Source organism: Chrysochloris asiatica, unplaced genomic scaffold, assembly GCF_000296735.1.
Source record: "Chrysochloris asiatica unplaced genomic scaffold, ChrAsi1.0 scaffold00029, whole genome shotgun sequence".
NCBI classification, from domain to species: Eukaryota; Metazoa; Chordata; class Mammalia; order Afrosoricida; family Chrysochloridae; genus Chrysochloris; species Chrysochloris asiatica.
The window spans coordinates 757,676-771,949 of record NW_006408547.1 but is presented as its reverse complement, the minus strand read 5'-3'; the positions used below and the strand labels follow the sequence as shown (position 1 = coordinate 771,949).

The window sequence follows — 14,274 nt, the reverse complement described above, 5'->3', positions numbered from 1 at the left end:
TAGGTTTTTTGTTTGTGTGTTTTTTAAAAAAGCTAAAGTGGATAGAGAGAAATACTGTTAACTGATGGTACAGGGAGGGGATTATAATCAATGAAATGAAACAAGGTATATGATTTGTTGAATGTAAAACTGATGATATGCCCTGTAAACTTTCATGCAATGCACAAAGAAAACCTTTTAAATAATTATTAACTGTTCATTTGTATAGTAACTCTTTAAATTTGCCTAAAACTATAATCAGACTGGGAGTCCTGGTGGTGTAGTAGGTTAGGCATTGGGCTGTTAGTTGTAGAGTCCATGGTTCAAAACCACCAAAGTTCCTAGGGAGAAAGATGAGGATTTCTGCTCCTGTGAAGATTTACAACATTGGAAATCCTATCCAGAGTTGCTATGAGTCAGAATTAACTCAATGACACACAGTAACAACATCATCATGTTTGCTCATGGATTTATGCTGCATTTTAATTTACTTTCTAAAATAAATTCAATTACTACTTCCAGTTCCCCAAATTATGTACATTTCTTAAATTCTTAACAGATAATTTCATGACAGACGACTCTAATCATGTTTGGAACATAATGGGTCTACCTGACACAAAAAAACAACCACTAAAATAAAGGAGGTTTCCACCAACACCACGACTCACGATGCCAGGTTTAGGAGCATTTTAAAACATTAATTATTTGATTTTGTACTAGTTTTATGTGTTACATGGAAACATCTCTCTAAAAAACTAGAATTATTTTTTCATTCTAGGAATAGAGATAAATTTAATTTTTAACCCCACATCCTTTGTGTAGTTAAAGTAAGTTACAGTTTTTACAACATTGACCCATTGACCATGAGATGACAGAAAGAAAAGGAAGGGTTGGTTGGTCTGAAATTTAGGAAGATGTGAGAACTTCTGAGCCAATGAGCAATGATCCAGCCCCTGGGGCTAGGGCTGAAAGTGAAGCAGCCAGCTGGTCTAAAGTGCAGGGAGGTGTGCGTGAACTCCCAAACTTGCAGCGAGCACTCATCTAACCTACCTTGGACCACTAGTTGACCACAACCTGAACCAAGGAAAATAAAGATGTTTGATACTGAGAACAAAGGCAAATTGCTATAATTTAATTAACTAGACTTTTGCCTATGAATGCAGTGACTCAAAATTCCAACCAGAATGAAATGATTCTCCATTATCAAGGAACAACCTTGTTTCCTTAGTGTACTGGGTTGATAAGAGACCAGAATCTAAGGCACTGGCTATTAAAAATGGGGGAGGCTATAATGGCATGAAGTGGCTGGCTTACAAGCTTTCAAGAGTGTTTACCTGTAGAATGATGGAGCAAGTAAAAACAGACAGGCATAGAAAGCAGAATGTATAAGAAAACAAGATCCTTCCATATGCTGTCTTTAAGAGACATATCAAAAAGATGCAGACAGCCTAAATACTCATCAACAGAAGAATGGCTAAATAAACTTTGGTACATACACACAATGAAATACTGTAAACACTGATGAATAATGATGAATCTGTGAAATACTTCATAACATGGTTGAATCTGGAGGACATGCTGAGTGAAATGAGTCGATCACAAAACTACAAATATTGTATGAGACCAATGTTGTAAAAACATTTTTTAAGAAAGGTTTTTCTTGATATAAGAAACAATCTATGATGGTTTGAGGGGGAGGGAAAATTACTTTGGGGCTAGATGGTAAACACATGTTAACACGGTGACAGGGCTGGCAATATACAACAAGGAGGAGGTCAGCAGAGGAAAGATGAAGGCAGTGGGAGACAGGGAGGAAGGCAATAGATAAAGTGAATAGTAGTAAATACTGTTAACTTTTGTACATGGAGGGGACTGCAACCATGTAATGAAGCAAAGTATATGATTTGTTGAATGTAAAATTGATGGTCTACTCTGCACACCTTAACTCAAGTCGCAATAAAAAGTTTATTAAAAAATAAATAAGCAAGAGTGTTGACAACAAATAACTGTCCAATGAATCAATAATTAAAGGTTTAATATGCACAGGAGCGCCCACACTTGTAAATGATACCCATGTGACCTGGACCGGATGACTAGATGATCGGAGCTCAACCAGGAGAGGAAAGAAGAGGGGGGAAAAAAAAAAAAAGAGTGAACTGATACGGTCTGATGAACTTGACCTATACCTATGGAGCAGCGACTCAAAAGAGAGAACAAATCCTCACAACAAGAAACATTCACACACCCACACACACACACAGAGTGGATGGAGAAAGGCAGCTTGGACACTGGATACTCAAATGGGGAGGGGGGGGCTACAAAGGCAAGAAGTGACTGGCTTACAAGCTTTCAAGAGGGAACCAGGTGCTAGGGAGCATGGCGGAAGGCAGACTCTCCAGTAGGTACTATTCAATATGTCTGGGCGGAGCTGATGAAAGGAGATACAGATGAGTAACTCTTGATACTATAGTGAATAATGCTTATCAGGATGGACTATGAGAGTTGGAAATGCAAAGGTAGAAGTTTTGTTAACAAGGAAGAGAGTGATTAATTCTCCAGGATAGGAGCAGAGGCCTCTGGGACCATCAACGGAGAAGAGCTGAGACTGGGACCTTACCCAGAGAAACAGAGAAGCCTGAGATAGAGACAGAGATGATGACATGGAGTGATGAAGCGACTGGGGACTTTGGACTCAGAGAGGGAAAGGGACTGTGGGCCGAAAACTGGGGGGAGGAGGGGGAAGTGTAGGGGGGGGTTTCTGGGATATACCCTTTGGGTGTTTGAGGATGCATGGAGGGGATTGGAACAATGGCAATGAGATGTTATACGATGGAATGAATGCAAAACTAAAGTTCTCCCATTTAAACTATCATATAATTCACAATAAAACATTTTAAAAAAAAAGAATTAAAGGTTTATTCTAAAATACTTTTTAAAAAATAAGACACTACTTTTTTTTTTTTTTAATCACACTATCATCACAGTTGGCAATTTTTTTGTTCTATAATGTAATCTGAGGTTACTTTATTGGGAGAAAATGGTGGCTGGATTCAGTTTATATATATATGTATATATACATACATACATTGAATTCATTAACTGTATTTTTTAAATACACAATCTGATAGTGCAGATAATAATGAATCAGCATGGGAGCCATTTAATATACTTCTTGATTAACTCATTGCCTGTCCAGTTCTCACGCAGACGTGCTTACATGTCATAATCGTCATAATTCCCATCATCCCCACTGCTAACACTCAAGCTCCTTGATTAGTGTACAACTCCCAGATGAGCCATTGCTAATGCTAAGTAATTCTCTTCAGCCTCCTGCTACTATTCTGCAGGATCTCCAATTAAATATAATGTCCCTGATGAGCCATATTAATGTGAACAAATTCCTACCAAGAACCCTATCCTATTCCATTTTTGTAAAAAATGTAAAGAAAGTAATTTAACCAAGCCAAAGATAATCAAAACATTTTAAATTGATATAGTATGTTTCTGCAAGATAAATTCTTCCAAAAACCATAAAAGCAAGAAAGAAAAGGCAATATCTGCACATCTAATAAAATACTTTCTTCTACTGACTAGCTAGTTCGTCAGTGAAAAGTTTAGTGTTTTCAAGTTGCATAGGTAGATATACTGTATTCTTAATCAAAAAGGTTACTGAAGGCTAACTTTTATGAATAAAGTGAACAATTTGTTGTTGTTAGGTGCCATCGAGTCAGCACCAACTCATAGCGACCCTATGCACAGCAGTGAGCAATAGCAAATTTTAGAGCAAGTAAGCCATTTTAAAACTTTTTCATTACCTAATAACCAGAACTCCAAGATCCAAAATCAAATTAATGAAATTAATTCCTCCTTTAGAGTTAAATGGATTATTACAGTTTTTTTCCATGGGACATAATGAATGTTGCTGATAAGGAAAATTAATATTAAACAATGACAAATCTTGCATACATGTGAGAATAAATTAAGAATCTTATAGACTTTTTTGTAATCTAAATGGGAAAGTCTTCTCAACTACATAAGGACTAATTGGGAAACAAGGACCAGGCCTGCCTAGCGTCTTAAAATATCCAGTGCTAATAAAGCTAATGTTCTTGTTGTTAAAGTGCCATCGAGTCGGTTCCGACCCATAGCGACCCTGTACAGGGTTTCCGAGGCTGTGAATCTTTACGGGAGCAGAACGCCTCATCTTTCTCCTGCGGACCGGCTGGTAGTTTCAAACTGCTGGCCTTAAGGTTCGCAGCCCGATTCGTAACCACTACGCTACCAAAGCTAGAGGTTATTTAAATAAACCACCTCAACTACACACACAAATAGGAGAAAGACTCCTATAATTTTTGGCTATCATCCAAAAAAGAATTTTACAAGCCTGACCATAGAAGTTTCATCTGACTTGGGGATCAACGAAAGCATAAGCAGGAAGTCCACTGACAGATTTTATTATTTTTTTCCCCCTTTAAGTAGTAGGAACTTAAACTCCTATTTAAATATAAAAAGGCAGAGAGTAGATTGTATAAAGTAGAAAGGGTGTCTGTGTGAGGTTATTACATGGAATCTGTTTCATCTCTATGTACTCCTAGAGTAAGACTAAAGATGAAATTACAGTAACTTTTTCCCCAAGATCTTTTATACCTTAGCCTACATTAATATATTCTATCCCTATTTACCTGATCATTACCCTCCAGTTTGTTCAGCTGGAACCAACATACACTAATTACTTTGCCATCACGAAGAGTACTGTCTGTCCTCAGTACCTCCCGGGATAGCAGGGAATGTTATCAAAGGCAGGCATTATATGTGATGATTCCTCGCCTCACTGTCAATCATTCAAAAACGCTCACAGGAGAACCGAATGCATCTCATTACTGAACCCTAAGACTACCACTAGTACGCACCAGGAAGCATATTTTCACCAGCAGGCTGCCTGGGTAAGACAGGAATCACAATGAATACTTCCTGATTTCACGTTTGTGTTTTAACGTGTTAAATATCAACTATTCCTCGTCTATACCTGACATTACTGTACATAGACAAAGCAACAAAATATTGGTAGTTCAATTTTAAGAGTACAGACAGAATAAAAAATATAGTTAAAAAATTGAGGTACAGAGCATTTTCTTAGTTTAAAATGAGGGCTCTTTTAATTGTACTCAATGAATTTCTGTTTAAAAGTAAAACGTAAAAAAATTAACTTTACAGATTTGATATAGATGCAGCAATATTTTTTGCTATTTTTCTAGGGACATGTACTAATCTTTTTTCTTGAAAAAATTCACTAATTTTTCAAGCATAGGTGATCTACAGTGTATTCTGAGGGATATGCTGTTGCTGTTTGCTGCTTTTAGGTGCCATCCAGTCGGTTATGACTCAGAGTGGACCTATGCACTGCCAGGTCCTGCACCATCCTCAGGATTATTGTTAAGCTTAAGCACATTGTTGCTGCCACTGTGCCAATCCATCATGTTGGGGATGTTCCTCTCTTTCAGTGACGCTTCACTTTATCAAGCATAATGTCCTTCTGCAGGGACTACTAGTCCCTTCTGATAATATGCTCAAAGTATGAGAGATGTAGTATCACCACCCTGATGCCTAATGAGCCTCTCAGCTGTACATCTTCCAACACAAATTTGTGTGTTCTTTTGGCAGTCCATGATACTTTTAATATTCTCCAACATCATATCTCAAATGCACCTCTTCTCCCACCATATTCTTTATTCATTGCCCAACTTACACATGAATATAAGGTTATTGAAAATACTATGGCTTGGGTCAGGTGCACCTTAGTTCTGAAACTGCTTTTCAACACTTTAAAGAGGTCTTGTGCAGCAAATATACCTAATGCAATACATGTTTGATTTCTAGTCAAGAGTGTTGACTATGGACCCAAGCAAAAGAAGGTCATTGACAACGTCAATCCTTTCTCCATTTAGCATGATGTTATTTATTGGTCCGGTGGTGAAGATGTTTGTTTTCTTTACATTGAAGTGCAAAAGACTGTGGTCTTTAATCTTCATCAGTAAGTATCTTAAGTCAGCTTAGCTTTCAGTAGGCAAAGCTGTATCATCTGTAATATCGCAGGTTGTTAATGAGTCTTCCTCCAATCCTGATGTCACATTCTTATTCATATAATCCAGTATCTCAAAATATTTGCTCAGCATATAATTGAAAAAGTACAATGAAAGAATACAACCCTGGCTCACATCTTTCCTGAATTGATTTTAAACAATTCAGTGTCCCCTTGTTCTGTCTGAACGATTGCCTCTTGGTCAATGCACAGCTTCCACATGAGCACAATTAAGTGTTTGGGAACACTCATTCTCGGCAATGCTGTCCACAGCCTGTCAATGATCTACACAGTTGACAGCCTTTCCATAATGAACAAAACACAGGTAAACATCTTTCTAGTATTCTCTGCTTTCAGCCAAGATCCATCTGATGTCAGCAATGATATCCCTCATTCCACATGTTCGTCTGAGTCTGGCTTGAACCTCTGGCAGCTTTCTGTCAATGTCCTGTTGAAGCTGTTTTTTAATTATCTTTAGAAAAACTCTACTTACATCAATGATATTGTCCACCAGATATCAATGATACTGCCCAGTGATTTCCTTATTCTGTTCTGTCACACCTCTGTAATGGGCACAAATATGGATTTCTTCCAATCACTTTACCAGGTAGCTGTCTTCCAAATTGTTGGCACAGATGAGTGAGTGCCTCATGTGTACCATTAGTTTGTTGAAAGATTTAAATTTGTATTCTATCGATTTAGAGAGGCTTGCTCTTTGCCAATCAGCCTTCAGTTAACCTTGGACTTCTTCCGTCAGTATCAGTGGCTCTTGATCTTATGCTCTTGAAATGTTTGAACATCAACCTTTTTTTTGGTACAGTGACTGTGTATTCCATCTTCTTCTGATGCTTTATGCATCACTCAGAATTTTGCACACGGAATTCTTCAATACTGTTATCGAGGCTTGAATTTTTTTCTTCCGTTCTTTCAGCTTGAGAAATGCTGAGCATGTTCTTCCCTTTTGGTTTTCTAACTCTATGTTTTTACATATTTCATTTTACTTGACTTTGTCTTCTGAAACTGAAAATTTCTATTCAGCTCATCTATTTCTTCATTTCTTCCATTTGCTTTAGCATTTCTACCCTGGAGGGCAAGTTTCAAAGTCTCTTCTGACATCCATTTTGGCCTTTTCATTTTTTCTTGTCTTCTTAATGACCTTTTGCTTTCTTCCTATATGATGATCTTGATGCCATCCCACAATTCTTCTGGTCTTCAGTTGTTAGTGTCTCATGCATCAAATCTGTTCTTCAAGTGATCTCTAAATTCAGGTGGAATGTGTTTAAATTCATATGTAGGTTCTAGTGGACTTATAAAAAAAAAAAAATTACAACTTCAGCCTGCACTTACATATGAGCAATTCATGCTCTGAACCACAGTCTGCTCCTGACTTTGTTTTGACTAAATGTACTTTTTCCACCATCTCTTCCTAACAAATGTAGTCAATTTGATTTCTGTGTATTCTATGTGGTGAGGTCCACGTGTATAGTCTCAAAAAAAGTATTTGCTATGAACCACAAGTCATTGGTCTGGCAAAACTCTCATATTGTGATCTCCAGCATTATTTCTCTAACCAAAACCAAGTTTTCCAATGGCTGATCCTTTCTCTGTGTTTCCAACCTTTGCATTCCAATCACCAGTAATTTATCAATACATCTTGATCGCATGCTTAATCAATTTCACACTGAAAAAACTGGTAGAACTCTTGGGTTTCATCATCACTGGCTTTAGTGATTGGTGCATAAATTTGAATAATAGTGGTATTAACTGATCTTCCTTGTAGGCATATGGATATTATCCTATCACAGACAGCATTATACTTCAAGATATATATTAAAATGTTCTTTTTGATGATGTGTATGTATTGTCATTCCTCTTCAATTTGTCATTCCCAGCATAGAAAACCATATGATTGTGTCAGATTCAAAATGGCCAATACCAGTCCGTTTCAGCTCACTAATACCTAGGAAATCAGTCTTTATGCGTTCTATTCAATTTTTGACAACTTCTAATCTTCCTAGATTCATATTTTATACATTTCATGTTCCAATTGGAGTCCTGGTGTGGCAGTGTAGGTTAATGCGCTGGACTGCAAAGTTGGATTGAACAGCAAGGTCAGCAGTTCAAGCTCACCAGCTACTCCTCAGAAACCCTATACAAGACTGTTGTTATGGGTCTGAATTGACTCGATGGCACTTCACAACAATGTTCCAGTAAGTCCAATAATTCTCTGAATTCTCAACTTATCTGTTTTCACTATTAGCCAGATGAATTAACTAAGGCCTATAGGAGCTCTGGTAGCGTAGTGGTTACGAATCGGGCTGCGAACCTTAAGGTCAGTGGTTCAAAACTACCAGCCGCTCCGCGGGAGAAAGATGAAGCTTTCTACTCCCGTAAGGATTTACACCCTTGGAAACCCTATAACAGGGTTACTATGGGTCGGAACCAACTCAATGGCACTTAGCAACAACAACAATGGTAGCATAGTGGTTACAGATCAGGCTGTTAACCTCAAGGTCGGCAGTTCTAAACTACCAGCTGTTCCAAGGGAAAAGATGTGTCAATGGGTCAGTACCAACTCGATGGCACCTATCAACAACAACAGAAGATTTGCAGCCTTGGAAACCCTGTGCAGGGTCACTGTGAGTCGGAACCAACTCCACCGTACTTAACAACAACAACATGGTAGCGTAGTGGTTACGAATCGGGCTGCAAACCGCAAGGTCAGCAGTTCGAAACTACCAGCTGTTCCAAGGGAGAAAGATAAGGCTTTCTGCTCCTGTAAAGATTCACAGCCTTGGAAACCCTGTACAGGGTTGCTATGAGTCAGAACCAACTCCACGACACATAACCACCACCACCACCACCTTCCCAATTAGAAACTTCTATTCACTAAAGCCAAGAAACAGTTTTATTTTTTACTTGCTGGACACTACCAAAAAAATAAAGACAAAAATCACAGTAGAGGAGAAACATGGTTATTTCCTTGGTGTTGTTGTTAGGTGTCCTAGAGTCACAGAAACCTTCTGACTAATATAAGTCTTATTTTCAATAGCACAAAACACTGTTAATTGAGCCATCCTCACAAATGTTGTCATATTGGAGTCCACTGTTGCAACCACAGTGTTAATCCATCTTTAGAGACATACAATCCTAGGGTCCGTATCTATCTATACCTTCTGCTTCAAAATATTTTAATAAGGCCCTTCTTAACAAGTCAAGAAATTCTCCTCTATCAGCCATCTGCCTAGAACCCAATCAATTTATTCCACAGATCCAACTCTTCTAGTACTAAAATTATATGGGGTCATTCTGATTCTTTCCACTAATACATTTTAATACCTAGTCTACTACTTCCTCTTTACGTTTCCTCAGAATTTTCTAGGCCATTATTTCATGTTTATTACTCTTTACCAATTTCCCCAATAAAACTATGCTGTCATTTATATTAGGATTTAATCTAAAAGCTTACTTACTAAATTTAGGAAGAACTAGCATTACAGTAGACTCCTGGTGTAGCACAGTGGGTTACTGCACTGGACTACAGAGTTGGTTTGAACAACAGAGAATTACGCGTTCAAGCTCACTAGCCGCTCCTCACGAACCCTATGCAGGTGCACTATGGGTCAGCACTGACTTGACAGCACACAACAACAAAAGCATTACAATATGGAGTTTTCCTATATCAAAACAGGAAGCTTTCACGTAAATGCTAAAAATTTCATGTTAAATTAATTTCATAAAATATTTGATCTTTTCCATTAGTTTTCTAAAGCATGTATCTTATAAGTGCTTTTCTAGGGCCAAGAAAATTAAACATAAAAGGCAATTCATGATTGTTTTCTGCTGCCTGCCCATTTTCCATTGGAATAGGATTACAATGCTGGATTCTGGTCTCAGATCACTAAATTCCCAGGATGCTGTTGCACTCATCTTATCATTGCATATTTACTTTTCCTGGGCAAAGACTTGCTGCTCTTGATCAGTCTTTCCTTTACTTCTCAAAGTGAGAGAACTATAACAGAGAACAAATGTAGTACTATGTTTAAGGCAGTCCAACAAGGTAACATGTGAATTCTTCCCAGACACACCTAACAATTCTAGATTAAACATAACAATATCATTTAAATGAGTAGCTTAGCTGACAAGAAACTACAAAGACCCAAAACAAAGAGGAAACTGAAAAACAAACTGTACTTACTGGAGCTGATATCGTAACAAATCTTGGAAAGTAGAGGTAGGAATTTCAATAACCTAAAGATTGAATTTTAACAAGCAGATACAGAAAGAACAAAACCTTGCATGAGTTGAACATTAGAAGGAAAACCCTATATAAGGTCAAGTTGCTCAAAGATTAATTTTCAGTGGAAGAAAAAAAAATCAACTTAGTTATTAACAAAAGAAAAGAAAAATTAACTGTACCTTCCATGGTTAGAGGTAAGGGGAAAAGTTTCCTCTGGAAATTAGAAACCATGGCCCAATGTGTGTTTATATAACTTTGAGATTTTTGCTTGGTTTTGTTTCTAGTCACTATCCTCATAAATTTAGCAACTCTTATCCCAAGAAATTAATACAAAGATTAGTCTCTATCAATGATAGCCCAAAGGCATACTAGAAAAAAAATAGATCATCCAACATTAGGGACCATAACTGCAACCCAAACTCTGGAAGAATTCAACAATATACCACATGAGCAGTCACAAACCTAAACCTATGTACATGAAGAAACAACATATTATGTGATGAAAATATACTTCAAGGAGTTCCACATAATCTGACAATATGACAGAGCCTTAAAATAAATATGCCAAAAATTAATAAGGCACGAAAGAGGGTATCAAATAAATAAGAAAAAAATACAATAGAGAAAGCTAATTTAAAAAAAGATCTACAAAGGACAAGTAGATCATTAACAGGCATAATATTCTTAAAGAACATCAAGTCTATTATTCATCTAAAACGTTAGGTGAAAGATTGCTGGAAGACAAAATAGTCACATGGATTCAAAACAAAACATTAAGAGAGGAAACAAACCATTATAATGGAGAGCTCCAGTAAAACCCACCTCATCATCAAACTTTATGTAATCAACAGACCCACCCAACATTATATGTATCTTAATAATATTTTTGCTGTTGTTAAGTGCCATTGAGTCAGTTCCAGTAATCAGCAACCTTGTATATGGTTTAAGGAGGAGTCCTGGTGTGGTGCAGTGGGCTAATGTGCTGGACTGCAAAGTTGGTTTGAACCACAAGGTTGGCAGTTCAAGCTCACCAACCACTCCTCAAAAACCCTATACAGTGTTGCTGTGGATTGGAACCAACTCCTGGGTCTAAACAACAACAAATAGGGTTTATGAGGAGCAGCTGGTGGGTTTAAACTGCCAGCCTTGTGGTTAGCAGTCCAATGCTTATCCTATAGTGTCACACTAGGACTCCTCTTAATATAATAATAAACAATTATCACTTGTAAAATATTCTTACCCAAACTATTTTAACTAAAAATACTTAAATTGTTTCATGAAAACAAACAATCAGACATAACCAACTGCTCTGGACTCCTCAAAATGTCAACATCATGAAAATCAAACCAAAAAAGAAGGGGAGGGGAGGGCTGAGACACTAACTAGGCATAATTACCAAATGTAGTTCATGAAGCCTGACTGGACGTTGGATAAAATATATATATATATAATAAAAGACACTTGGGGGCAACTTGGAAATTTTATATGTGGTTTATACATTAGACGATATCATAGAAAAACAAGTAATTTCCTTTGGTTTGATAAAGTATTATAAATATGTAAATGAATGCCCTTATTCCTGGTAAATGAATGTTAAAGAATTTAGGGATGAAATGCTACAATGTCTGTATTTATTTCAAATTATTTAGCCCAAAATATCAATGTACGTACATATGCACATATGTGTGTGTGTGTATGTGAGGGGCTTCAAAACATTCATGGAAAACCGGAATTAAAAATATCAGAATTTTTCCACAAATTTTTAAGAACCCCTCTCCTATGGCAAGAGATGTAAAGCAAAGGTGTGAAATGTTGACAGTGGAAAAACTAGGAGAAAGGCATATAGATATTTTAGTATTTCTCCAGTTTTTCATGTAGAACAAATACTTCACAAAAGAAAATATACACATGAATGATAATAGGAAAACGTATTCAACATCAACATCAATATTCATCAAATTAAACCACAAATTCAAATAAAAACCACAGTGAGATAAGACATAACGGTCACTTCTTGTTGTTAAGTGCTATCAAGTCGACTCTGACTCATAGCAACCCTGTTTAGGATTTCTGAGGCTCTAAATTTTTGCAAGAGCAGAAAGCCTCATCTTTCTCCTGTAAAGCAATTGATGGGCTTATACAAGAGTCTCTGTGTAGCATCACAGGATAAGCACTAGACCACAAAGTCGGTTTGAACAGCAAGGTCAGCGATTCATACTCAGCAATAGCTCTTCGAAAACTCTGCACAAGGTCGCTATGAGTCGGACCCGACTGTATGGTACTTAAAACAACAACAACTGTTAGAACATACAAGCTGTGCAAAATGTCACTTAAAGTTATGTAGCATTGACTACTTTCTGCTATATCTTCCTTTGTTCAAGTATAATTAGCATTAGCATATCTTTCATGTATCAAACTTTCAGCTGAAGACATTAAATAATTTGCTAAAATTAAACAATGACAATATTCCCTTAGTGATTCTGTAGTTAACTGTGCTGTGGGGAAAAGTCCTCTCATAAAACAGAATTGTATAAATATTTAATTAAGCTCTTACTAACTTCGTAAAGCTTTGCTTAAATCTACTCAATAACCAAGAACTATTCTGGTAATTTTTAAATTTTTATTCTGGTTTTTAAAGCTTTAAAAGAAAAAATAAAAAAATAAATAGTTGACACATTTATTGAAGACATTATTTTGCTTGTTACAAAAGTAAACATAAAATTGATTTTTTTAAACACTGAATATATCCTTTCCAGGCCAAAAATAAAATAAAAACCCTACATCTTTCATTTTTTTCTATTTTACCCAAAATTAGGTCCTGATTTAAATAATGTAAAACTATACTTACCGAGCTGGCATCAACATCACTGTGTATGGCAACTGTCTTAATACCCATCTTCTTGCAAGTTTTAATAACCTATTTAAAAAATATATATTCACATTAACCATTAACAATAATTCATATTTAAGGGTAATAAAATTCACAGAGTAAAATGGAAAAGAAAAGAAAAATCCTACTTACCCTACATGCAATTTCTCCTCTATTAGCAACAAGAATTTTATCAAAAGTCTAGAAGAGAGAAACAACACTTTAGGAAACATTGCTCTTGTGCACACACAGCATCCAGCAGTTAAAACTTTACTGTCCAGTACAAAAATATTGACCATTAGAGCCACAAACTGCATAAAATTTTACTAGTGTTCCTGTTATTGAGTTGTGTAGTTCAGCGCCACTCATAAGAAGCCTATACAGGATTTCCAAGAAGCAGCTGGTGGGTTTGAACTGCCAATAGTGCAAATAGCAGTCCAGTGCTTATCCTACAGGGCCAAATCAGGACTCCACTGATGTTCTGATCCTATAAAAATGAACTTCAATCTCTTTTTTAATGGCAATTTAGCAATTTATGAAAACTTTAGGACCAGAAAACACCAATTTTTTCCATAATTAACAGTGGACATGATCTTATTAACTATTGCTTCTTAGAGTAACGTTAAAAACCACAAGTAATATGTTCATTTATCACTAAATTCATCTAGTAAGAGCTGGTCATTATATTGTTAAATAATCAATTAACTAAGTTAATTTATACATAAGCAGATTGGTGTGGCGCTGAAGGAAAATATGCTGGACTGCAAGGTCAGTTTGGACCATAATTCGGTGGTTCAAACCCACCAGCCACTCTTCAGAAACCCTATACAAGGTCACTATGGGTCAGAATTGACTCAACAGCACTTAACAACAAATAGACTAAGTTTAAGAATATCAGAAAGAGGACTGCCTATGTTTTATTTATTATGCAAAGGCATTCAACTGTGTGGGTCATAACCAACTATGGATACCATTGGAAGAATGTGAATTGCAGAGCACTTAATTGTGCTTATGTAGAGCCTGTGCACAGAACAAGAGGCCATTGGTCAAACAGAACCAGGGGATACAATATGGTTTAAAATCAGGAAAGGTGTGGGGCAGAATTAT

At 36.6% G+C, this 14,274-nt stretch overlaps 1 protein-coding gene across 1 annotated transcript in view; it reads right to left on the bottom strand.

Moving 5' to 3' along the window:
• Window positions 1–14,274, bottom strand: part of PCCA (propionyl CoA carboxylase, alpha polypeptide) — a 605,786-nt gene that overhangs the window by 550,264 nt on the left and 41,248 nt on the right. Inside the window, exons 3-4 of the mRNA XM_006846664.1 lie at window positions 13,321–13,368; window positions 13,147–13,215 (exon numbers count right to left, since the gene is read on the bottom strand). Coding sequence (XP_006846727.1) covers window positions 13,147–13,215; window positions 13,321–13,368 — 117 coding nt within the window. The remainder of the gene's footprint in view (window positions 1–13,146; window positions 13,216–13,320; window positions 13,369–14,274) is intronic.